Consider the following 24445-nt stretch of genomic DNA (forward strand, 5'->3'; position numbering starts at 1 on the left):
CCGTAAAGAGCGAACAATTTTCAAAGAATTTATTTTTGCGTGGTTTATCTTACCCCTGAGCCATCGTGAACCCGTGTGATCCAGTTTCCCTTTTTCACAATGTAGTCGTCAGTTAGTCATTTGAATGCGACTCGATGTGAGCTTATCTACAATAGCACGTTTTTATGCACGAAACAAACGGCTGTGGTTCACAAGAACTCTAGCGATGGCTTTTGACTGTTGAGAGGAACGGCGATATGCATAAACCGTCGTCTGCTACCACCCTTACGTGACCCTGCTTCCGGGCTTTTCTTTTTTCAAACTTTCACAACTTCGAATTGTACTGATCTTGTCTTGATGAAAAAAGAATTCTTTTATGATTAAAGAATGTTTGTGTAACAAGCTGTCAATTTATTAGTTTAGATTTTAAAAGTTAGGTCTAGCGCAAAAACGCACCACGGTCCAAAAACATTCTGATAATCATCGATCCACGGCTATGGCCAGTTTACATCGGTAGAATGAGACCCGAAGGGAAGTAACTCATTTTTGACCTGAGTTCAGGATGGGTCCAAAAAGTGTTCGAGACAATCTGCAAAATGAATTCTTTAAAAATTGCTCGCTCTTTACGTAGGGCACCTAGGATGTTCCCGTTTGGTGAGCGTTCAAATGGAAGGGTGTTTGTACTGTGCGTAAAAGCCTGACATTATCTGTGATGGTTTACGGGAGGCTTTCTGTCCGGGCGTGATTTCCTGTATTGAATATTCATAACAGCCGTCCAGCACCAAAACGAGGCGCCATTGTTGTAGAGGAGCAAGTCCACAAAAATAAATTCTTTGAACATTTCTCACGCTCGACAGAAAGCAGCCAGGATGTTCCCGTTCGGTGAGCGTTCAAATGGAAGTATGCTTGTACTGAATGTAGACGCTCGGGGAGCTCTGTGATGGTTTACGGGAGGCTTACTGTGCCTTTAAACAATACAGAGTTACAAAGCGGTGTGGTGTTGGAGAACGTACGAACAACCGAAGGAGCGAATCGATGGATGAAAAGGGTGTAGACCAGGCATTCGTCATCACTCATTTATGCGTAGGGTTGTCATAAAGGTCTACCCAACGGACAGAGAGAGAGAGAGAGAGAGAGAGAGAGAGATAGAGAGAGAGAGAGAGAGAGAGTTTTGAGGGATACGCGAAATGTTTTCACCAGGCTGTGTCACGTGGGATAGGAATTTGTTCAGTTTGCAGATTGGCTGAAGTAAACCCTCCTACCTTCCGCGGCAAATAATAACGTCGCCGCTCGAAAACTGCGCACGAGTGGGCAGATGCCAAATGCCAACATATCTGTTCTGTCACTGCGTTTTACTGAATGCATTTAGGGCTGACAGGTTTTGGCTGTCCATACAAGGGTTTTAAGTCTGGTTTTTTTTGTTTTTGTTTTTTTTGGTTTTTTTGTTTGTTGTTTTTTGTTGTGTATGTCTGTGTGTGCTCTGGTAAAGATTTCGCATTCGTTATAATCCGAGTCATGTTAACAATGAGATTTAAAGCAGCCCTCGCCCTGAAAAGGGATTACAATAGCATTACACATAACGGTAGGGGTGGTCTGGAAAACTATAAGGGACCAACACAAACATAGAATATAATATTAAGTGACCTGCATAGGGCAAAAAGATGGCCGAGGGTGGAAAGTAGCTTTTGAGAATAAAGCAGCCAAAGGGCACAAAGCAACCACAGGTTCAAAAGCAACGATAGCCATGGCGTGAATCAGCTGCTGGTCCTAAATCAATCATAATTTATGTTGTAAAGCAGCAAAAGGGCGTTTTATAGTGACCATAAGCTCTATGGTAACAGTAGCAAGGGCGTACAGGGGCTGCATATAGCATACATCAACCATACTATGTAATATTAAAAAGCAACCAAAGGGTGTTCTGTGGCGATTGTAGCTTCGGTGTGACTACAGTGATGTATCCTTCTGGCATGAAGTAATTCGCTAGCATAAAGGAAGCAACGAGGTCGTAAAGCAGCAATCATCTTACGAGCAAATAGAGCACAGAGCGACCAGGGTGTTTCGTTACAATAGGTTGTTAAGCAATAAAGTGACACAAAACCACCACCAGGATAACGTAAAGCAACACACTAATTGAAGCAATAATAAAGCTAGATGTTAAAGCCGACAATAAACAGGGCCGGATCCAGGTTTTTTTCTGTTGCCCGGAACACACACCCCCCCCCCCCCCCCCCCCCAGGTTGACCATGTACCTCCTCCAAGGGTAAAACATAATATATAGATATATAATAAAAAGAATAATGACATGAACTCATCACAAATACTCCCAGAATCTAGATGTCAAAACATGTCCGGGGGGCGGGGGGGGGGGGGGGGCATACACCCGGACCCCCCTTGGAGGTTCGGGTGCTTCGCACCCTCAACTAATGTACCCCTACCACAATTGGGTCAGCGAGTTATTTCTTGCTATGCAGTCTTTCCCAATGTCAATAATCTTCTCTTTTGGGTTCAAATCGAAGAATCACAGCATCTTTGAATCGGCTCTGTCTGCCATAATTATGTGTTTTCACTTAATCGGGATATTCTCTTAATTCTCGCAACAGATCTTAACCATCCCCGCTTCCACACACACACACACACACACACACACACACACACACACACACACACACACCACACATACACACATTGAAATCTGAAACCACCTCATTTTCTAATCAGTGCACTGTCTGATTTTTCTCAGGACGAGGATGCAGTGGACACAGTGTCTGCACATTTACCAGAATGGCTCATCGGCGTTATCGTCGTCGTTATCTTGCTCATCATCGCTTTCTTCGCCATGGTCATCTACTCCTTGATGAAAGAGAGGAAAAAGTGAGCATATCTTATATTCTCGCAAAATCAATTGTGAATAGTCCCAAGCATAATGCTTCACATTGTCAAAGGGTACATTTCCATCAAATTAATAGTTACAAATGAAGAACCTTAAATGAGCAAAGTTACTGTCTTCATTCAGTACGCGAAAGATAAGACATTTGTGAAGTGATATGATAACATGAAAGATCAATTGTGGTCTCCCCCAGTTGAGTGCTAGAGAGTGTCTCAGAATCCATATACAACAAATAGAAAGTTACATTTTTTTTCAAGATGAGTGAAGATCCATATTAATTAAACGAGAGGAATGGTGTTTGTCAATGTGGTACGATAAGTATACTACGTTGTATAAATGTGACTTTCAGACACTAGGCCTAACCTTGGTTCATACGTTGGCTGCTCAAGAAGGATCCTATTGTCTATGCAGGAGCTGTTTTGTCATAGTATAAAGAATAAGTCTACTTTGCATGTGGAGAAAATTGAACGGAGAATTGTTACGAAGTCTACATTATTCGCGAATTGGTGCGCGCATAAATATGTGTGTGTGTGTGTGTGTGTGTGTGTGTGTGTGTGTGTGTGTGTGTGTGTGTGTGTGTGTGTGTGTGTGTGTGTGTGTTTATTTTTGTTTTGTGATTTGGTGTGACGTGCGTGTTTGTATGTCTGCTGGCGTATGGTAAAATGCATGAATGCGACTACTAGGTATACGCTCATTTTGTGCGTATTTCTTCCCCGTTCAAGACACACCATCTTCAAACAAAGTGTAAACATGTTTTTGAGCGGTCAACGAACCAACAGAGGTCTTAAAAGAGGCAGTTGTACATTAATGGTCCTTGTCTACATTTGTATGCCGAAATCGCCATTTGACCATTAAAATGCAGAGTCTATTATCTACAAATATCAACAATACACCCCCTTTTGATCAGGAAAGACGAAGCCAGTGTAGCCGTTTGAAAATTCATTGATTTGTAGTATTCCAGCGTAGTACTCATAGTAGGATATCCTTATTTGGAAAATGCCAAGCGCAAAACTCCTCTCAAATCCCGTGCATTTCGTGCGTTTAAAAAAAAGCGTGGACAGCGCTCCAGTGTCATACTGTTGCTGCATTTGTTTGGGCGTGGCTATAAGCATAGTGACATGAATTTGATTGGTCAGTATTTTTAGGCAAAGCACATGTTCTCAGCAAACAGAAAACAAAATATTGGAAGCGTGAGTCACGCTACCCAAAAATAAAATCTTTTTTTACATATATTTTTTTTTCTATAATTCTTTTCCCCATGGTTCATTCATCATTTGACATAATTTTGTATCGAAATCTAACCATAAGATTATTGAAAAAAAGCAAAAATGTAGACGACCACCTTTAACTTTTCTTCAGCCTTTCTCCCCTCAACTATACAAACTGGTAGAAGACTGTGCAAGCGCTATTGACTCAGACGCGCCTTGGCAAGCTTTGGCCAACTTTGACACTCGGCGAAGGGACAAACATTGGGACCCTCCATGTTTGACCACTCTGTGTGCCTAGACCACGGTAATCTCCCTTACCCGGTCTTAAGATGGCGGCATTCCCACACGCTCCCATTGGCTGGTGAAGCTGGAGTCAGGGGCGACAAAGCACGAAGTGTGTTTTGCTTTGTGTAGTGAAGTTTGTAGTAGTTGCGGGCCCTTGACGATGATGGTTGTTGTGTCTAGTGAACAATTAGGGTTTAAGGGCTTTGGTTTTTGTGTGGGGATTTCGGTTTTTGACGTATTTGTGTCAATAAGGCGCAGCGACTGGAATGTAGCTGATGCCGTACTGGCCGTTTTTGTGTGTTCCTTTTGACCGCGTATTCGCTTATACTGTTTCTTCTTCTGCGTTCGCTCAGACAGCTTAACAGTGTTTAATCCTTCTTTTCTTTTATCTGCTACGTTTCATTTTTTTAACCTACAGCTTTGAAAAGTGGATAGTATATGGTCTCGGGTGAACCTCGGACATTGTGTAAGTTGAATTGACCTGAACCTTCGGTCACATCGATATCAAGGTCATTAAGCCCCACCCCTGCGTCCTATTCTTAACACGTCGAGAAAGAGTCGATATTTGCAAATATTCTTTGAAAATTGAGTAAGAGTCCAAACACTCAGTTCTTCAGATATGGGTTGCCAGTTGACAATATTGATTCACCCAAAAGCACAAGAATTTGGCATTTGGAGCAATATTCGACAAATAAAAATAATCGTCGGCCCCTTCCCTATTTTGCTCGCTAATGCTAGAGTGATTGATTGAGCGAGTGTGTGTGTGTGTGTGTGTGTGTGTGTGTGTGTGTGTGTGTGTTTGTGTGTGTATGTGTGTGTGTGTGTGTGTGCGCGCGCGCGCTTGCGTGCGTATGTGTGCGTGCGTGTGTGTGTGTGTGTGTATGTGTGTGCGTGTGTGTTTGTGTGTGTGTGAGCGCTTGCGTGCCGTGTATGTTTGTGCCCGTGTATGTGTCTGTGAGTGTTTTTGTGTCAGTCTCGGTCTATCTATCTGTCTGTCTGTCTCTGTGTCGGAGTCTATGTGGCCGGCAAGGCAACAGCGCGCGTTCACACAAACATATATCAACTTTCTCCTCTGTGCGTACAGGAACCGTGCAGGCAGCTACGGCGGCACGACGTCCGCAGGGTCAGTGTGTGAGGACCTGGAGGTGGGCAAGGCGGACAGCAACATCCGCATCACGGCCTTCAGCCTGGAGCAGGGTGGCAAGGACCCCGAGGGCGCCAACGGTCAAGCGGGAGACGGGGCTAACGGCGCCGCCTGGACACTGGATTCCGAGGTGGCCTCCACGCTACAGCGACGACAGCACGGCGTGTCGGGCTGCATGAACCCGGCTTTCATCGACGAGGACGCGGAGAAGGACGACGGCAACAATGACGCCAAGAAAGAAGACAAAGCGTCCAAAGCTAACGGCAAGGCGGGTTCAGGCTCGGGATCGGGCTCGGACACCAAGTCCAACAAGTCGTCCAAGTCCGGCAAGAACAACGCTGGCGAGGAGCTGGAGATGAACGGCAAGGTCACCGCCGGCAAAGGTCAAGGTCAGGAGAACGGCAGCGCGGGGAAACAGCTCAACAACCTGTCCAAGGACACGGAAACGACGGACGAGGAGACGGCCATAGACGACGCAGAAGACGGAGAGAGGGCGGAGTCACAGGAGGAAGGGGAAGGGGCCAAGGACAAAAACGAGGCAGATCCTGAGCCGTCAACATCAGGGGGCGGGCCGAGACAACTGGAGGTCGTGGTTGACCGAGACCCCTCGTCCTCTGACCCCAACGGCTGCGTCATGGTGCACATGGACAAAGACAATAATAAGCAGGGGTAGGTTTGGCCTTCGCTGTGTGATTGTGTGTGTGTGTGTGTGTGTGTCTGTGTGTCTGTGTGTCTGTGTGTGTGTGTGATTGTGTGTGTGTGTGTGTGTGTGTGTGTGTGTCTGTGTGTCTGTGTGTCTGTCTGTCTGTCTTGTCTGTCAGTTTTATTTCAGGTGTGTATGTGCCTGTCTGTGTGTCTGGTTTGTCTGTGCGCACATTAAGGTGACGGCGCGCTATCCTATTGTTCGAGGGAGTAGGTGCAAACGTGTATGGTATGTTGCATTGTCCATGCGAATAGAATCAAATTGTGTCAAATTCCTCGAAGAAGGCGTTTGACTGGAAAAGTTTAAAAAAAGTGACCTCTTCCAGTAGATCACTTCCAGTTTTTGTACCAAAACTTCTTCCTTTTAAAACCTTCCCTTTTTGAGAGCATCCTTTCTCTGATACTCTATTAGCAGCCTCTGTAAATATACCTCCATTTTCAGACTCCCTCCCTCTGTAGACCTGATTTTAAGGGTCGTAAAAGGAGGGTTCCACTGTGCCACTTTAATCATTCTCCTCAATTCTTTTGCAGCGGCAGTGAAAACGAACAAGAGTCTTCGACTGACGAAAAGGAGGATGGACCTGGCATGAGTACGAACCTGTAATATATCCCCGATATATCTTTACAAGCCAATCCAAAACAAGCTTCAGTGAGCCCAAACTACAACGAAATTGTATACACCAGTCAAAACCTGGATCTCAAACATATCTGTTTACACGAAACCCAGAAACTTTCATAAACATTCGGATCTCAACTGCTTTACGCAAAATATGTGCCGTGTGGTTGTTTTATGTTTGTTTTCCCACCGCATCTGTCTTTCTCTTGAATATAAATACTTCGTGTACCTTCCAATCAGTTGTGCCTTTATTTCTCTTATTTTTTTCCTCAGTAATGATGACATTGCCTCGGGTAGTGATGGTTTGTATAGACTCGTATGTTATCCTTTCACGACTTCAGTATCATGCACGTTTTTGTGGGTTTTTTTAAATCTCGATGTAATTTTAAACTGTAGTACGTAGGCTTTATAGTTTCATCCACTCAGACTTTCATTTAAAACTTATGTTTACCATGTGCTTATTGCTTTTGGAACTGTTGCTGAAAGTATGATTACAAAGGACGAATGCCTACAGCTAAGCAACAAAGGATCTGATGATATTTCATTTCGATGACAGTGAACGAGAACAGAATCATTCACGGGTCATTCAGATTCTTTCCTTTGACAAATATTATCTTTTGCGTTCCCTTGACGTGTAAGGTCGTTGACTAAACTTAACGTCTGTGTGCATTAGGGACAATCTGCAGAGACATCAAATCGTGAAGGGGAAATTGTCTCTTGGCGTTCGTTCGTTGTAAACGTAAACGTTTTGCCTTCAAAGCAAAGCTACAGCTTTGTGAAGATAGATATGGGTCGTACTGTGTGTGTGTGTGTGTGTGTGTGTGTGTGTGTGTGTGTGTGTGTGTGTGTGTGTGTGTGTGTGTGTGTGTGTGTGTGTGTGTGTGTATGTGTGTGTGTGTATGTGTGTGTGTGTGTGTGTGTGTGTGCGTGCGTAAGGCTATTGTCATCAAATATAATTCAATAAATGGGCCTTAAAATAGTGTGATCCCATGAACTCACATTCCCCCCCCCCCCCCCCCTCTAAAAATTACATTTAAAAGATAAAAGGAATGGCTGCCCTTATGAACTATTGTACCAGAAAGAAACATAAATACCTAGACAGAATCTGAATAGTCAAATAGATGTTAGCGCTACATTTTCACATTGATAACATAAATGGAGTTAGCATTTCCAACCCCATCTTACCTATCCACATCACATTCTTTATCCTGACGATTACTATCTCCGAACTCGGACGTGTAAATATATCACCACACGCGCTTTATTAGGATAGAACGCGCACCAAAGATGTCCATCACAGAGACGGATAATTGCCAACAGCTGTGAAAGTAACCATCACCACCATTCCCACCATCAGCTTTTTTTCTCCTCACCTTTTTGATACATAATGCAAAATGTACATACACGCTTTTTTGTCTTTCTTTTACGATGTCTGCATCTTACTGTAAAAATCATTAAAAGCAATGACAATGTTTAAAGATGCATGAGCCTTTCTTCTCGTGTAAACGATCATGCCAACCACCACAGATCTGTCCAGGCTTTTTCGTGGAATAAGAACATCCTTCCACTTGGAAACATTCCAGAAATCAACAGCCTGGCTGGTTCCTTTGCTGAGTGGAAATTGTTTGCTGAAACAGTTCTAAACTTTAACACATGAATCAGTTACGAGTTTAACTCAGCACAAAAATCTTATTCTGCATACAAAGCAGCCCGGCTGTAGGTTTTTGGTAATTTTTTTTAAGAGAAATGATGCTCTTATTCCAATTAAAAGCATTGGCAGATCAGGTGTCATTTACAAGATGGTTTATGCCGGGGGGGAAGTTATCTTTAACATACAGCACTTTTGTCTTTGTCATATAGTTCAAACCGAGTGTTCTTTCGTCGGAGAGCAAGAAAGAGAATGCACTGGAGGATCAGTTACATGTATGCCAATATTTCTGGGTCCTCCAAACCGGACTGATCGTGTTTCTGTTGTGACCGAGTCTGAAACTAGTCGTAAGTGTACATATGTGTACCGTATATGCTTCTTTTTCAGTTTAAAATCATTCGCTTTATGCATTTTGTATTATCATGGTGTTGTTTTCTTGACTGGTATGCAGTTGGTTGATTGAGTGTGCGTGTGTGTTTGTTGTTTTTGATTGTTTGTCTTCGTTTTTGAATACATATCCCTTTGATTTCTTTTTGAATACATATAATACTGTTTTGTTTTTGGAATACATATCATACATGTACTATTTGCTTGTTAATCAATAGATCATTGCATATCTGTTTTACACAATCAGACACACGATACATTTTTGTACACATCATGTACATATATTGTAATAAAGAAATATAGCTAACGCTTGTTCCATTCTTCCTGAAATTTATTCTTCTGATTGTTGTTGTTCGTTTTATTCCTATTCGTGACTCTCATCATATCCTTTGACCATTCATTCTTCCTGCCTATTCATGCTTTGCTCACAGAATGATCGGAAGAACTGCTGTTAACACCCTTTGTAAGCAATGAGGTGTAATTGCAGTCGCCTTTAAGTTATTTTTTTAAACACAAATACTGTTCAATAGTTTAAAACTGTCATTATGAGAAAAGAAACAAGATTGAATCGGTCTTCAATAGCCAGATAGGTTGAATGGCAACACACAACAACAACAAGAAATTCCTTCGAGGTAGGAAAAACACCCCCGTTGGTCAAAGGGAAATAACCATTCTCACTGCACCCATTCTCACTGCCACCAACTGAGAAGGTTATTTCCCTTTGACCATGAATATGTTTCTCTATAAGTCCTTGTAGAATCTTAATCCACCAATAACTCCCTAACCGTGTGTTTGACTGGTCCCAATTTTTGTAAGGACCGTCTCAGGAATGTATAGAACCTGTTCACCAAGTTTGGTGACGATCGGTCTGTTCATTCTTGAGATCTATATGCGAACACAAACACACAAACAAACAAACAAACACATCGACCGAAACCTATACACACCCCTATACCGGGGGTGTAAAACCCTGTCATGATGTACACTGGCATGTGGCGACCTCGGACAGTAAATAGCTGGGACCTCCGAATGATACAAGCGCTACAATCTTGCCAAGATTGCCTCAAAACGATACAAACGTTATTGTTGCCTGGCTTGGGTGATGCAAATCATGCAATAGTTTTACCCGCAAAATGTACACTCACGCTGTTCAAATGTTTTTAAGAAAGAAGACAGCAGACACCAGCACAGACAGAAGCAGGAACACAACAAAACAGATATTACCGAGACAATCAAGATCATAACTCTTCACAGCCAACTGTTTGGCGAACGCTGGGATATTGTAACTGCCCGTGTGGCGTCTCAGACCCATGTAGCCTAGAGGCTTCTCTTCTGTCTTGTTGTTGTTGCGCTCCCTCTGACACTTTCTTCTTTTGCGTCTGACTCTGTTCTCAACAGAATCGGAGAACCTGTCCCGTGCAGATGGCGACAACTTCACAGAGGGCGCCCCCATGTGGATTGTGTGATCTCTGCTTAGTAGAGAGGTTTTTCTGTCCGAGAAAAACCCGTTAGTGATGTTCGGCTCGTCCTCGGATCTGTCTTCATCAGGGCGAGAGGATTTCTTGCTGAAGCAACGACCGTCCAGAAAGCTGGATCCGTCCATAGATCTCGATTTATTAGACCGAGGTGTCTTCTGACCGAAGAGGCCACGATTAGAACAGCTGGGTCCACCTGCAGATCTGGCATCATCGGGTCTGGAGGGCACTCTGCCATAAAACAGACGATTGACGAAACTTGACCCGTGGAGAGATTCGGGTTCATCACCCTGAGATTCTTTCTTGGTGAAGAAACGGCCATTACGAAAGCTCAGTCTGTCTGCAGATCGGGACCTGCAAGACGGCGAGGAATCTCTGCTAAAGAAACGACCGCTGATAAAGCTCGGACCCCTCACAGACGCTTCATTCTCCGCCCCTTGTGGTCTCTCCCCCTCCTCCTCTTCCACCTTCTTCGCCACCACCTCCTCCTCCTTTTCGTCATCTACGTCTTCGTCCAAGTCAGACGACCAGAAGGTCTCCATGGTGTTCTTCATGTGCGGGTTCTCTGCTTCCTCTACCGAGGACGTCCACAACCTTTCCGTCAGCTTGCGACGACGCATCTGCGACTGCTGGATGCGATAGAAGTGCAGCTTGAGCAGCAGGATGTTGCAGACGACGCCACACGCCCCCAGCGTGAGGTGCAGAAAGACGAAGATGGCCACTTCAGGCACGGTGTCCGAGTTGGAGGGAGTGATATCGGTCAGATAGGCCAGGAACACCGCCAGGCTGAGCATGGTGGACACGGCGAGGGACACCTGCGGAGAGAATTATTAGGTTAAGAGGATGTCGTTCTATGTCAATTGTCAGCTTGATTTCTCTTTTCGGCGTCATATCGTCGTTTTGAAGAACAACGCCGCCACGGGCGTCAACTTACTGCAGTCAATATTGAGAAGGTTATATCAGTTACTTTACTCCCTAGCTACGACATCCACTACTAACCAAGAAGAGTATCCATTTTTTCATCCATTATTATCATTTTCTAATATCTGATAAACAAAGGGAAGTAAGCACTCTAAATGCATACGATGTTACTGAGTAGGTGAGAGTTATGCGGGACCAGTCTCCTGGCACCCAAGAGAATAACAAGCATTGACATGAACAAGCAACTTCCATCATCATTTTATAAATCAGCATCATTTATTGACTTTAACTATCACCTGCCGTCATTCTTTTCCTCCTTTCATTATCCTTATCATCATTCCTCCTCATCCTCCTCCTCAGCATCATCATCATCATCATCATCTGCATCATCATCGTCGTAATCATCATCATCATCATCATCGTCATCATCATTACCATCATCATCTTTTTCTTCGTCGTCTTTGTCTTTACCACCACCACCACCACCACCACCACACCCAACACACCCAACACAAACACTACTACCACCACCATGTCGTTATAACCTTTTCTCCTGACTCAGGCGGCACACAGAAGACGAAGGCGTTGACGGCGGACAGTATGACGATGGGGGCCAGGAACTTGAGGATGTAGAAAGCGGAGCGTCGCTTCATGTGGAAGTGGTACTCAACATAGGGGTAGAGTTGACCGTCACTCGTGTGGTTGTACACTTCCACGTCCAAGCGCTCGAGGGTCCACTCGGAGTTCTCGTGCCAGTTGTCTGCGCGGATAGGGTTTGAGTTTGGGACGAGCTGCACAGTCTCCGCTGTGTAGATCCATGTCGACAGCTGAAATATGCAGAATGAAATAAAGATTTATTTCGTGTCTTAACTTTTCCCCCGAATACTAGCTCAAATTTTGTCGAACAGTTCGCTTGGATATGACCTGATCTGGTCGATGCACAGGCGACATGTGCACGAACAAGAAGAGTCAGGGAATGTTGCTGCAACATCACGTCAAACTTCTAACAATTATAGCAATAAACAGGACACAGACAAACAAAACCATCAGACGTACATGCGAAAGAACTAAAGATCGACTGAACAAGAAGAAATCGTGGAAATATGATTGCGAGATCACGTGAAACTACTAAATTAGACAAATAAACAGAAAACAAAATCACACAAAAATAAACAAATAAATAAACATACACTACAAAACAAAGAACAAGTTGAAAGTAGCGTCGATCAACCTGAAACGAGCAGTCCTGGCTGTCGAAAGGAAAGCGGGTGAGGTCCATCTTGCAGGTAGCCACGAAGACGTTGCCTGGGTACCACTCCAGCAGTCCGTCACTGGACAGGGCCAGCTCTGAGGAGAAGCCGGACACACTCTGCAGGCTGTCCGCGCCGTTGATGATGGTCAGGTCAGGCTTCCACACCTGGTGATCGTTCACGTACACACGGTGGATGTCTGCAAACAAAGACATGAATACAGACAAGGGAAGCGACAAACCAAGAAATCCACGGAACGACTGTTTGACCAACCAACAACCAACTAACCAACCTAACAATTAGCAAACCAACCATCCAATCGACCGACCATTCAACCAAGCAGCCTACTACTCTACTTACCCATCAACCACGAATCAACAACCACGATTGGCGACTTCTACTAACGATGGTGTAGAAACTTATCAATTCTGATCTCCAGAGCTTCATGTTTTCAGAAGTTTATGAAACGCGACATCGATGACAAGCACAGAGGAAAGATGACGTAAGTCATCTGCCCTTTCAAAGTATTGATAAGGAGTTCGAATATGTTTTAACATCTCATTGTCACCATGCGAGTATTTCTAGATAAACCATGTTATTACAGACTCACCACACAACAAATGACTTACTTCCGTATTTGGGGGGCGACCATCGTAGATGCGGGTCATACCACGTGACGTAGAACCAGCCACTGATGGTAAAGCGCTGCTCTCGCTCAAACAGCGAAATGATGTTGATGGGGAAGAAGGTCAGGTTGACCTCCACCCTCCGGCCATTATCCGGGTATACGGTGGCTAGGACTGAGTGCAGCTTCACGACATCCTGAGGAAGACATTAAAATCAACCACATGTCAGTACATTTATCACAGTGCCTTCAATTATTTATTATTTATAGTATGTCATGTCTGTGCATTAGTAAGACCAATAAGGGCATTTCTTGTGGTCGACTAAATAGGCAATTTTTTTTTCTCCATTTACTCTGCTGGTCAAAACGCCGTATTCTTTGTAATAATAATCATAGGGCTGGTTCATTTGCTGACACAAAAAAACACACACACAAACACACACACACACACACACACACACACACACACACACACGCACGCACGCACACACACACATGCACACATGCACACACACGCAGACGGACACACCTTCTCGGGAAAATGTATAGAAAACTACCATGGACAATCACAATCAGAAACAAACTACAATATGATTCGATAATATATTTGCAAAGACCAGACATACCTTGATAAGCCTGAAGGCATCACTGCCGGTGTTTTGGCATACTTCCAGTCGCAACACGAAGGTCCAGAAAACCATCCTGATTAAAAGCCCTACCTTTGCCATATTCTTCCTTAGTTTTTTAATTAAATTCCACCTTCTTCGAAAGATGTTTTCGGTTACTTCATTAGCTCCAATACTACAAAAAGTAGTCAATCAAATGTTTAATGTGGTCCTTTTTTCATACATTGCATGTTAAGAAGCACATGATTCTCGATCAGTTTTCGAGAGCTACTCTTTTCTTCAAACGTCGTTTTTCCGCTTTTTTTGGATTGAGAATATATCGTTCTTTGTGTATTTTTTAACCTCGAGTTCTTCACAAATACACAATTTAATACGAGACAAAGATAATTAATGTTTTTCTAACAAATAATAATCAAAAATCGTCAGCATCAATTCTCTGAAAACTTAGAATCTCGCTATTTTTTCTCTCTCCAGATTTCTGAAATTCTGCTGTACAGGACAATGGTTCCACACAACACCGGCACAGAACCCACAATGAATCACGAATATCACGAGCATCAGTCCATGCCGCTGTCGTGCGCATCTGTTGCAGTTGTCGCCCTCTAACTGATAAGAGTGGAGGTGCAGGCCAGGGGGTTTATCACAGTGGCAATAATGTTGACATGAACCACTCAATAACACAAAACACCTTTTTGTGTGTGTTTTACAACCGGACGTATGAAGTCCGCTCTGTGGGCAGTTTCGTTCTAGTGTGGCGTCATATGTATATGTGTCGTTACAACATTTGAAGCAATCTATTACAGTTTCCTCCGTCGCGATATAACCTTCGTGGTTGAAAACGACGTTAAACACCAAATAAAGAAATTACAGTTTCCTTTCTCTTCAGTGATGGTCTCTTTTTGCAGAGGAAGATTATTAAGTGCGCCAGGCACTAATTCTTCGTTATAAAGCCACGTTCCTACTAAACGATTAGAAAATCAAGTCTAAAATCAGACATCTAAGGGAAAAGTGGGACTTACCAGTGGTCCCGAACGAGAGGAAGAGCTGAACCAACCAAGACAAGTCAACGATCGAGCTTATCTAGATTATCTAGAAGGGTTTCAAGAACCAGACCAGGGGAAAGGGGGGGGTGTAGAGGGTACCGATGCGTGGTGATGAGTCGATGAGCAGACTGAATAAAAAAAAGTGTATGGAACGTTCAATGATAGACCAAAGGAAACCTTCACAGGTACGTTGCCCCAATGTTCGTTGCAGTGGACAGACACAATATTATGAGACAAACAACTTTGCTGAGCAGGCGTTGAATTCAATCTCTACATCAAGATCCAAAGGATAAGTCTGGCAGTCTGTGTCGAATTTCTAATGAACAGACTGCACCCCCTCCCTCCCCTCTCCTCCCTTCCCTCCTCCTCCCCCAGCCGCCCCCCGCCCCCCAAAAAGGGTGTGGGTCTGATTCAAGGCCAAAGGGAAAATTATAAAGAAAAGCAAAAACCCCGGTTCGAAGCACGCAGAATGCATCAATTCAAAAACGTCACTGATGGCAGTGTTATGATTCAGTTAGTCCTGTTCACAAAAACGATGTAATGAAAGGTATGTCCTGTGTTGTGTCTTCCGGTCCATACTAGGTTCTTTACTACCTGCAGTCTATTGTTTCGAGCAAAAGCAATAGTGTGCTGCATTCAAAGCACTTTATGCGTACACAAATGCTGTGTTTGACGGAGATATGCTTCATCAGCATGATCATAACGGATAGCATGATAAATCAATGTCAACTGTAGTTGTACAGCGCCCCTGGCGTCCAGAATCTCGACTCATCATTATCATGCTGTTTAAGGCAGAAGGCTGGTTCAGTACCCTTACCTCTACAAAGCGAAGGGTTTCCTGCAATACTTTTATTCAAACGCAAACAACAACTTATTTTTGGGTAGTTAGATAAGGTTTTCAGGTCTTTTTCCATTTCTGGACGCCCCACACACACACACACACACACACACACACACACACTTTTTAATGTTGTAGTCTTTGTTGTAGTTGTTGTTGTAGTTGTTGTTGTTGTTGTTGTTGCTGTTGTTGTTGTTTGTTGTTGTTGTTGTTGTTTTTGTTGTTGTTGTTGCTGCTGACCGAAAGGGTAATTTCATTATTTTTATATGCACTTGAATTAACATAAAGACATCCCTTTTTTCAATCTAAAGGACTTTTGTAACAGACCTTTTGAGAAGGTGTCCAGTTATTAGCAATTCATTTAAGGGTTACTGTGCCCTTTTATCGTAGACAAAAGTGGTAGAGATCAGTGACACGCTTATAGGACAAGGCAGGTGTTATGGTGACACTGTCATCACAGGTTTGGGACGACATCTGCACCTTGCACGTGATACGCATCCGATATATACCACTGATGCTAGATATGTCACAGATGTGAGAGAGAGAGAAAAAAACCCACCTAAGTGTTATCTGTCTCATCGGTTCACCAGTATTGTCAGTTGTTCGGTTTTATTAAACAGGTACAGGGCCGGACTAGGTAAGTACTAGGGGGGGGGGGGGGGATGTTACAGATGGGGGTCCAGGGGGAGAAGCCCCCTTGGTGGGGGTTGCCTTGGTGGGGGTTGCAAGGGGGCTTTGCCCTCTTGAAGCTGAACGTTTTTTGATGTTTCTGGAGGGAAAGGAAGCCTCTCCTTGAACGAAAAAGGTAAATTCGACAGCAAGCTGTATAGGCAATGAAGAAGAATTGAGATTGTAAGGACTCCTACTTTTCATCACAAAAATCGTTGAAGAAAAATGTCTTGAGGGGGTGAGAGGTGCGATTTCTCCTCGGATTTCATGATGATCCAGATGCAACCCCCCCTCCCTCCCCCACAAATAAACAAAAAAAAAACAAATGCGTTTGGGAGGTACATGCTTAAGCCAGGGGGGGGGGGTTGCGCAACCCCTGTAACCCCCCCCCCCCTAGTCCAGCCCTGAGGTATGTCGAATAAAGTGCAGTCAAACCTGTATATAAGTTTTACAAGGGACCGACCCAAAGTGCTCGTTACAGACAATTGGTAGCTGGAAGTTGAATTGTATTGGGGGAGAACTCTCCGGGGATCATTTGGGGTGATCGTTGTGGTCAGGTGGTCGTTATCGAGAGGTGGTCGCCAGGGTAGGTTCGACTGTATTGCGCATCCTGTTTTTATCTTCAGCAGGTGGTACTTGCGTTTGTGTGTATGCGTGTATGTGTGTGTGTGTGTGTGTGTGTTGTGTGTGTGTGTGTGTGTGTGTGTGTGTGTGTGTGTGTGTGTGTGTGCGTGCGTGCGTGCGTGCTTGCGTCTTTGTTGGTGTATGCGTGCATGCGTAGTGTTTGTGTATGCGTGTGTGCATTTGCCTACAAGGGGGGTTTGTTATAAAATGTGCACTATTGTTGTTCATTTTGAAAGTGATGGCGTTTAAATAGACTCATTGTATGCTTGTTTTCAAATGTATCAGTACTGATTTTACTTTCACCTGGGCGAGTTCACATTTTTATCAGTCTTCCTTTCAGCCAAAAAGTGTTTGAGCGGAATCACTGACAGTGTCAAACACGCAGACGGTACGTGCCATGTGTTCTCTTCTTCAACAATTATGTTCTAAATCACGGCTTACCTTTACCTAATATCAAAACAAAACACATGTTACTTAGAGAACACTGACTTACTAGCTCACTAACGAACGAACAAACAGACAAACCAACTATCCAATATCCTAGGACTTACAAATACCTCCAAAATTTAAAAGAACTAACAGGCGCATCTAATGGTGGGGTTCAGTGTTAAAAAAACAAAATCACGAACGATCGATTTTCGTGATTTGCAGTAACGCCCATTTTGCCCTGCTCAGCCGCATATTCTGTGAAGCTCGAAGGGAAGCAACCATTGCTCTGATAGTAGGAGTCAAACCCAAAAGGCTATGCTTCCTTCCCTTGAGTAGCAGTGTGTGTGTGTGTGTGTGTATGTGTGTGTGTGTGTGTGTGTGTGTGTGTGTGCGTGCGTGCGTGTGTGTGTGTGTGTGTGTGTGTGTGTGTGTGTGTGTGTACGTTTGTCTGTGTTTGTCTGTGTGTGTCTTATATCCGTTTATGTGTTTGCGACCTTCGTGGCAATCAGATCAGACAGGATCTTTGCACAGGATGTTTTTGTGTTATGTTTAATTTACACACAAAATCACAAGAAAAGGGCTGGTCTGACCGCTTAGTTCCCTTAGAATTGTTTGCAGGTACCAAACCTTATATCCTTGTTTGTGTTCATGACCTTCGTGAAAATCAGTTCAAACAGGAGTTCAACATTGCAGGTTGTATTTGCTTATCTCGGTCGCACCCACCTTATCAATGTACGCTGAGAAAATTGTACTTAGCCTTTCCACTGCTTTTACCTTGCATGTTTAGGTCATGACCACTTATTTTGCCCTGTGTTCTCATTTATCCCCTCAAAGCAAACACATAAATTGAATATATATTCATAACTGCAACCAGTTTTGTTTTGTGGGCGGCATTCTGACAGAGGATAAGAGAAAAATTGTGATTATGACTGTCGCGGCGAGTTCAGAGTTTCTGCTGCTAGTTTTTCCCCTTGTTTTCGGTAACCTGATTATCTACCCTGCTCCTAATGGTGCTCCAACTTCTAACAAGTTCCAGGTATGAATATTTTAATCGTTATTGTGAGATTTGGCTTTATCCTTTTTACATTTAGTCAAGTTTTGACTAAATGTTTTAACATAGAGGGGGAATCGAGACGAGGGTCGTGGTGTGTGTGTGTGTGTGTGTGTGTGTGTGTGTGTGTGCGTGTGTGCGTCTGTGTGTGTGTGTGTAGAGCGATTCAGACTAAACTACTGGACCAATCTTTATGAAATTTGACTTGAGAGTTCCTGGTAATGATATCCCCGGATTTTTTTTCTTTTTTTCAATAAATGTCTTTGATGACGTCATATCCGGCTTTTTGTAAAAGTTGAGGCGGCACTGTCACACCCTCATTTTTCAATCAAATTGATTGAAATTTTGGCCAAGCAATCTTCCACGAAGACCGGACTTCGGTATTGTATTTCAGTTTGGTGGCTTAAAAATTAATTAATGACTTTGTTCATCTGAAAATTGTAAAAAAAAAATATTATAAAACGATCCAAATTTACGTTCATCTTATTCTTCATTATTTTCTGATTCCAAAAACATATAAAGATGTTATATTTGGATTAAAAACAAGCTCTGAAAATTAAAAATATAAACATTATGATTAAAATTAAATTTCCGAAATCGTTTCAAAAACTATTTCATCTTATTCCTTGTCGGTTCCTGATTCCAAAAACATATAGATATGATATGTTTGGATTAAAAATACGCTCAGAAAGTTAAAACGAAGAGAGGTACAGTAAAGCGTGCTATGAAGCACAACGCAACCGCTGCCGCGCCAAACAGGCTCGTCACTTTCACTGCCTTTTGCACTAGCGGCGGACTACGTTCAGTTTCATTCTGTGAGTTCCACAGCTTGACTAAATGTAGTAATTTCGCCTTACGCGACTTGTTATGATTGTCGTTGTTGTAAGTTTGTGAACAGCAAAATCCCGGGTTGTAATTCTGTAAAGCTGCCAGATCCGTTTCTTTGCTGCCTGCTTTCATAGTATTGTTCCCACTTACACAAGTTGATGCCTTCTTGTTCCTAAGCTGGTACGATTTCTTAGGTAACTGATTTCCTCCGGTTAAATATGCTACGAAAGGCACCAAGTTATACCTACCATCGCTTATTTGCATTGGTAATACGAAACGCTAAAGTATACAATCCCTGCTCAATAAATCAAATGTTCAGCAGAAGTACACACGCGGTAGAGAAGTACTTTGTTGTCTATGAAATAATGCACATTGTGTTCTCTTTATACACAGGTTTTCATTCTTAAATTGGCTATTGTTGCAAGTAAAGTAGTAAAATAACTCCCGTTATGCACTTTCTCTGCGCATAATTTTGTTTCTCAAAATAACCACCGTTGTCTATAACCTAATGCTCTTTATTTTCGTCTTCTGCTCAGAATTTCGTTTTTCAAATCATTCACCAACATTAGAGTTACGTGGACATGGCGTCATTGCAACGTTGTTCTCTTTATCAAGTTTGGTTCCAGCTATGAATATACATCAACATGTATATTCAATGTATTTGTTTGGGAGAAATTGGAACATAAGCCATTGGAGTCCCGTGTACATGACGTCATTGCAGCATCGTGCGTACTCAAGACACAGGTTTTCGTTTCTCAAAATGACCATCGTTGTCTGAACGATAATGCCCTTTAAACTCTTTTTTCTGCGCAGATTTTTGTTTCTCAAAATGGCCACCGACAGCAGAGTCACGTGTACATGACGTCATCGCAGCACCGTACGCAGGACGCGTCACACGTGAAAGGTGGTCGCACGATGTCGTGGACATCCTTCGCCTTCACTGGCACCAGAGTCACCGTGGAGGTTCACACTCCCAAAGACTTCCATAGCTGTATCGTCCGGCCAAAGAGCTACGGCTTTAACTGTCACAGGACTGGTAACAAGGTGTGTGTGTGTGTGTGTGGGGGGGGGGGGGTGAGGTTCAAACTCCCTAAGAATCCCATAACTGCATCGTCAGTCCAAAGAGCTACGACTTTAACTGTCACAGGACCTGTAACAAGTTAAGGGGGTTAGGGGAGTCTGGAGGGCTGGAGATGGGTATGGGTTGCGGGGGAGGGGGGGGGAGGGCGGAGGGGGGGGGGGGGGGCACCAGAGGGTAAAGTGTGTATGTGTGTGTGTGTGTGGGAAGGGGAGATGAGTGTGTATAGCTTTTATTTGCTGAAACGGCAGGTAAATCATGCTTTGTGACTTGAGATGCGGTTCATTTTCTTCTGCAACAAAAGGCAAGGGTTTTCATTTTTACATTTAGTCAAGTTTTGACTAAATGTTTTAACGTAGAGGGGGGAATCGAGACGAGGGTCGTGGTGTAACAAGAACAAGAACAAGAACAAGAACAAATGTTTATTGTCCTCAAACCAAAAAGGTTATTGACACATTGCTATGAATTCTAAAGCATTCTGCGACAAACCTTCCGAGACATATTTGAACATCTTTGTCCATAAATATTTCACTTGGTTTATAATTTGTGTGTGTGTTTGTGTTGGTGTGTGTGTGGGTGTGTGTTTGTGTGTGTGTGTGTGTGTGTGTATGTGTGTCTGTCTCTGTGTGTGTGTGTGTGTGTGTGTGTGTGTAGAGCGATTCAGACCAAACTACTGGACCGATCTTTATGAAATTTGACGTGAGAGTTCCTGGGAATGATATCCCCGGACTTTTTTTCTTTTTTTCGATACATACATTTGATGACGTCATATCCGGCTTTTTGTAAAAGTTGAGGCGGCACTGTCACACCCTCATTTTTCAATCAAATTGATTGCATTTTTGGCCCAGCAATCTTCGATAAAGGCCAAACTTTGGTATTGCATTTCAGCTTGGTGGCTTACAAATTAATCAATGACTTTGGTCATTAAAAATCTGAAAATTGTAAAAAAATAATAATTGTTTCTAAAACGATCCAAATTTACGTTTATCTTATTCTTCATCATTTTCTGATTCCCAAAACATATAAATATGTTACATTCGGATTAAAAACAAGCTCTCCTGGGACAGTAGGGGCGACCACCCCCAACCAGGCGCGTTCACAGGTGGCGGATAGTGAGATGGCCTTCAGATATGGAGGTTAGCTGCGAAATAAGCCAGGCTTGCCAGGACGAATAAGCAGTCGCGGACCAACTGGCGGTGCTTCCAACAGGATGGGGCGGGATAACAGGTGGCACTGTTACACTCAAGAAATACCCCAGGTCTCCAATGACGGGAGCATCATGCGATCAAGAGCCGCATCTTAAGTTCTAGCCCTGGGGAAGGTCACCTCAGATAAACAAACCAGCCAGCTATGGCCAAATAGCCGGGTAGACTGGACTCGACAGCCCTGTAAAGCCACCAGTCTAGGAGAAGGACCACTCCGATATAAAAACACGCTGAAGCCGGATGAGCTGGGCCATGTATGGCGCATAACGACAGCTCAACGCATCAACGCTCATATGAGAAGAAAATCTGAGCGATCGAGAAGAAGAAGAAGAAGAAAACAATCTCTGAAAATTAAAAATATAAAAATTATTATTAAAATAGCATTTCCGAAATCGATTTAAAAACACTTTCATCTTATTCCTTGTGGGTTCCTGATTCCAAAAACATATAGATGTGATATGTTTGGATTAAAAACACCCTCAGAAAGTTAAAAAGAATAGAGATAAAGAAAAGCGTGCTATCCTTCTCAGCGCAACTACTACCCCGCTCTTCTTGTCAATTTCACTGCCTGTGCATCGAGCGGTGGACTGACGATGCTACGAGTATACGCTCTTGCTGTAAAAATGCAGTGCGTTCAGTTTCATTCTGTTAGTTCGACAGCTTGACTAAATGTTGTAATTTCGCCTTACGCTACTTGTTCAACTTTCTTTCTTGTTTCAGGTCGCTCAGTTTGATGTGACGTCCAACACCAAGATGATGTCAGTGGAGTTTGACTATGACTATGGCAGCTCGAACGGAGGTCCCGACATCACCGTATGGATTTCAATATATATACTTTTCTTTTGGTATGTTTTCTCGACCACGCAGGGAACCGATGGTATACGGAAAGTCGGACCAGACACTGTACAAACAGGGAAGGTCGACAAGTCAAAAAAACAACATACTAGTTCTAAAAACTGTACATTCTTGTTAACACATACACACATGTCAAATGGGGTAAGTTTGCTACAACTGCTTGTCAAACAGATAACACTGCACGTGTGCACCTATTTTGATTCTCCGTATCTGCGTATGAAATTGTTGAAACCCCTTGATTGCACAGTCATGCCTTATATTGGCCAAAACTACACACAAATTCAACTTAGAGTGCATTATATCTCGGAAAAGAGGCACCTGGAACGTCACGGCCTAGTAAATAGGCCTTGAAACTGAACGAGTAATGACGTAACCCAATAATCATATTACAGAAGAAAATGTGGAGCCGGCGAACATGACACAGTTTGGCTCTTTTATGGACCAAGGCACTTGAAAACAGTTAGAAAAACAAAATGAGAACCCTGACTAAGACAAAGTCGGTCGCAATAACGCAAATGTAATGGAGGGGGGGGGGGTGTCTCTCTGCGGTTCTAAACCGGAAGTCACCTATCTTTTCGGGGTAAGTAACTCTTAAAACCCTAAGTAGAGTGAGGTCCCTGCTGTCGCCATCTGTTTCGTGACTGGTTAAGCGAAGGTCACGTGGAAACCTTGTCAATTCTTACATGTCGAGCCGAATCGTTTAAATGGGAAGGGTTATGTCTTTAATGAAGAGAGAACCTTGAAGAGAAGCGTCTTAAACCTGAGGTTTCATTGTACTCCGATTGTGCTCACAGGACAAGCTGCTGGTGTTCGCCGACCCGCCCGAAACACAGACCCCCAACAAACACGACAGCTCCGTGCTGTACTACGACGTGGGTGTGCACGACCTCAGCGGCCAGAAGGCCCTGGACGCTCACATCAAGGAGGTTTACCTGGCCCCTGGCGCTTGGGTCAAGGGGGGCTTCAAATCCACAGGTAACCACGCGGTCAAGATCCACGGGAGGGGCGTGATGGACACCTCTGCGTACCGCTGGCACGACAAAAGGTGAGAATATCAAGCTTCGGCTGCTTTGAAGATAGTGTGCAGAAATAAACGGTGTCCATATTAATGTTGTTAAGGGCGTGCTTGACACTTGTGAATACCGCTGGTATGACAACAGGTGAGGGTTGAAAACTGTTTCTGAATTTCCCGACCGTTTCGTCATCCTTCTCATGGCAGGCTACTCTTAAATCACCTAACGAAAGGGATGTTCCTTCTGTTTCTGTTAGTTGCGTATGGTCGATAACTGCAAAACAAAGTCTAGATTGCTGTGATCAGTTCAGACTGAGTTTGGGCCCAAAGTGTCTTTTTTTTTAAGGGTTTCAGGCCTCCGAGTCCTTAAAATTGAATTGAAAAGTGTGTGCGCTTCGAATTTCCTTCAGTTAAATAACGATTCGATTACGTCCCTTATTTCTTCATTATCATGGCCAGTCTACCGGTCTTGACACTACGAGAAACGCCACCCCAGCCTTTGCATATCTATCCCCAGGCTTAACCATAAGTTGACAGTTGGGTTGCACCCGACTTGAACGCATTGACCACACGCAACTTTCTTTTAAAGTAGATTTCTAAGGGGAAAATTCATTCAACTCACCTGCAATTAAGAATGGCAGCACGTAATGAAGACACACCCTTAATTCTGTTCAGCCAAGCCATTTTGCTTCCTGTCATCCTACAAGAAGCACCATCCGGAGATAAGTAATCACACGCTATAATTATAACATGTGTCTGTTGTGTATCTTAGTCGTACATTTTGAAGCACGATACGTCCAAGTTATAGTGATTCAGGCTTCTTTTTGTCTATAACCAAACGTTACATAAACTTACATTTCTTCTTGGTTTTTATTTATGTCCAATCTAGGTTCTCCTGGGCATTGATTAACTTGGACAACGGTGACCACCACACGGTGGAGGGCATCACGCTCTCTGACCCTTGCTACTTCTTCGTGCGAGCCCTGAGTGACCACAACACTGTGCGCAACGTGAAGATGGTCGGTGCCTGGATCTACAACAATGACGGCGTCTCCACCGG

At 43.5% G+C, this 24445-nt stretch overlaps 3 protein-coding genes across 3 annotated transcripts in view; 2 read left to right on the top strand and 1 right to left on the bottom strand.

Moving 5' to 3' along the window:
- LOC138966920 (uncharacterized) overlaps nucleotides 1-9168 on the top strand; it is a 42022-nt gene extending 32854 nt beyond the window's left edge. Inside the window, exons 9-11 of the mRNA XM_070339320.1 lie at nucleotides 2720-2850; nucleotides 5444-6172; nucleotides 6737-9168. Of these exons, the coding sequence (XP_070195421.1) occupies nucleotides 2720-2850; nucleotides 5444-6172; nucleotides 6737-6809 (933 nt within the window). The 3' untranslated portion in view covers nucleotides 6810-9168. The remainder of the gene's footprint in view (nucleotides 1-2719; nucleotides 2851-5443; nucleotides 6173-6736) is intronic.
- On the bottom strand, nucleotides 9152-14276 carry LOC138966921 (neuronal acetylcholine receptor subunit eat-2-like). The gene is made up of 5 exons (XM_070339321.1): nucleotides 13754-14276; nucleotides 13132-13324; nucleotides 12484-12701; nucleotides 11798-12079; nucleotides 9152-11146 (listed from the first exon to the last, which is right to left on the bottom strand). Exons 1-5 carry the CDS (start codon nucleotides 13853-13855, stop codon nucleotides 10007-10009), a joined length of 1935 nt encoding a protein of 644 aa, XP_070195422.1. The 5' UTR covers nucleotides 13856-14276; the 3' UTR covers nucleotides 9152-10006.
- A 3829-nt stretch (nucleotides 14277-18105) lies between these two features.
- LOC138966922 (dextranase-like) overlaps nucleotides 18106-24445 on the top strand; it is a 14423-nt gene continuing 8083 nt past the window's right edge. The window contains exons 1-5 of the mRNA XM_070339322.1: nucleotides 18106-18392; nucleotides 20049-20279; nucleotides 22239-22331; nucleotides 23168-23418; nucleotides 24275-24445. The exon at nucleotides 24275-24445 is cut by the window's right edge and continues 55 nt beyond it. Of these exons, the coding sequence (XP_070195423.1) occupies nucleotides 18282-18392; nucleotides 20049-20279; nucleotides 22239-22331; nucleotides 23168-23418; nucleotides 24275-24445 (857 nt within the window). The 5' untranslated portion in view covers nucleotides 18106-18281. The remainder of the gene's footprint in view (nucleotides 18393-20048; nucleotides 20280-22238; nucleotides 22332-23167; nucleotides 23419-24274) is intronic.

This window comes from Littorina saxatilis, linkage group LG5, assembly GCF_037325665.1.
Source record: "Littorina saxatilis isolate snail1 linkage group LG5, US_GU_Lsax_2.0, whole genome shotgun sequence".
Classification (NCBI taxonomy): Eukaryota; Metazoa; Mollusca; class Gastropoda; order Littorinimorpha; family Littorinidae; genus Littorina; species Littorina saxatilis.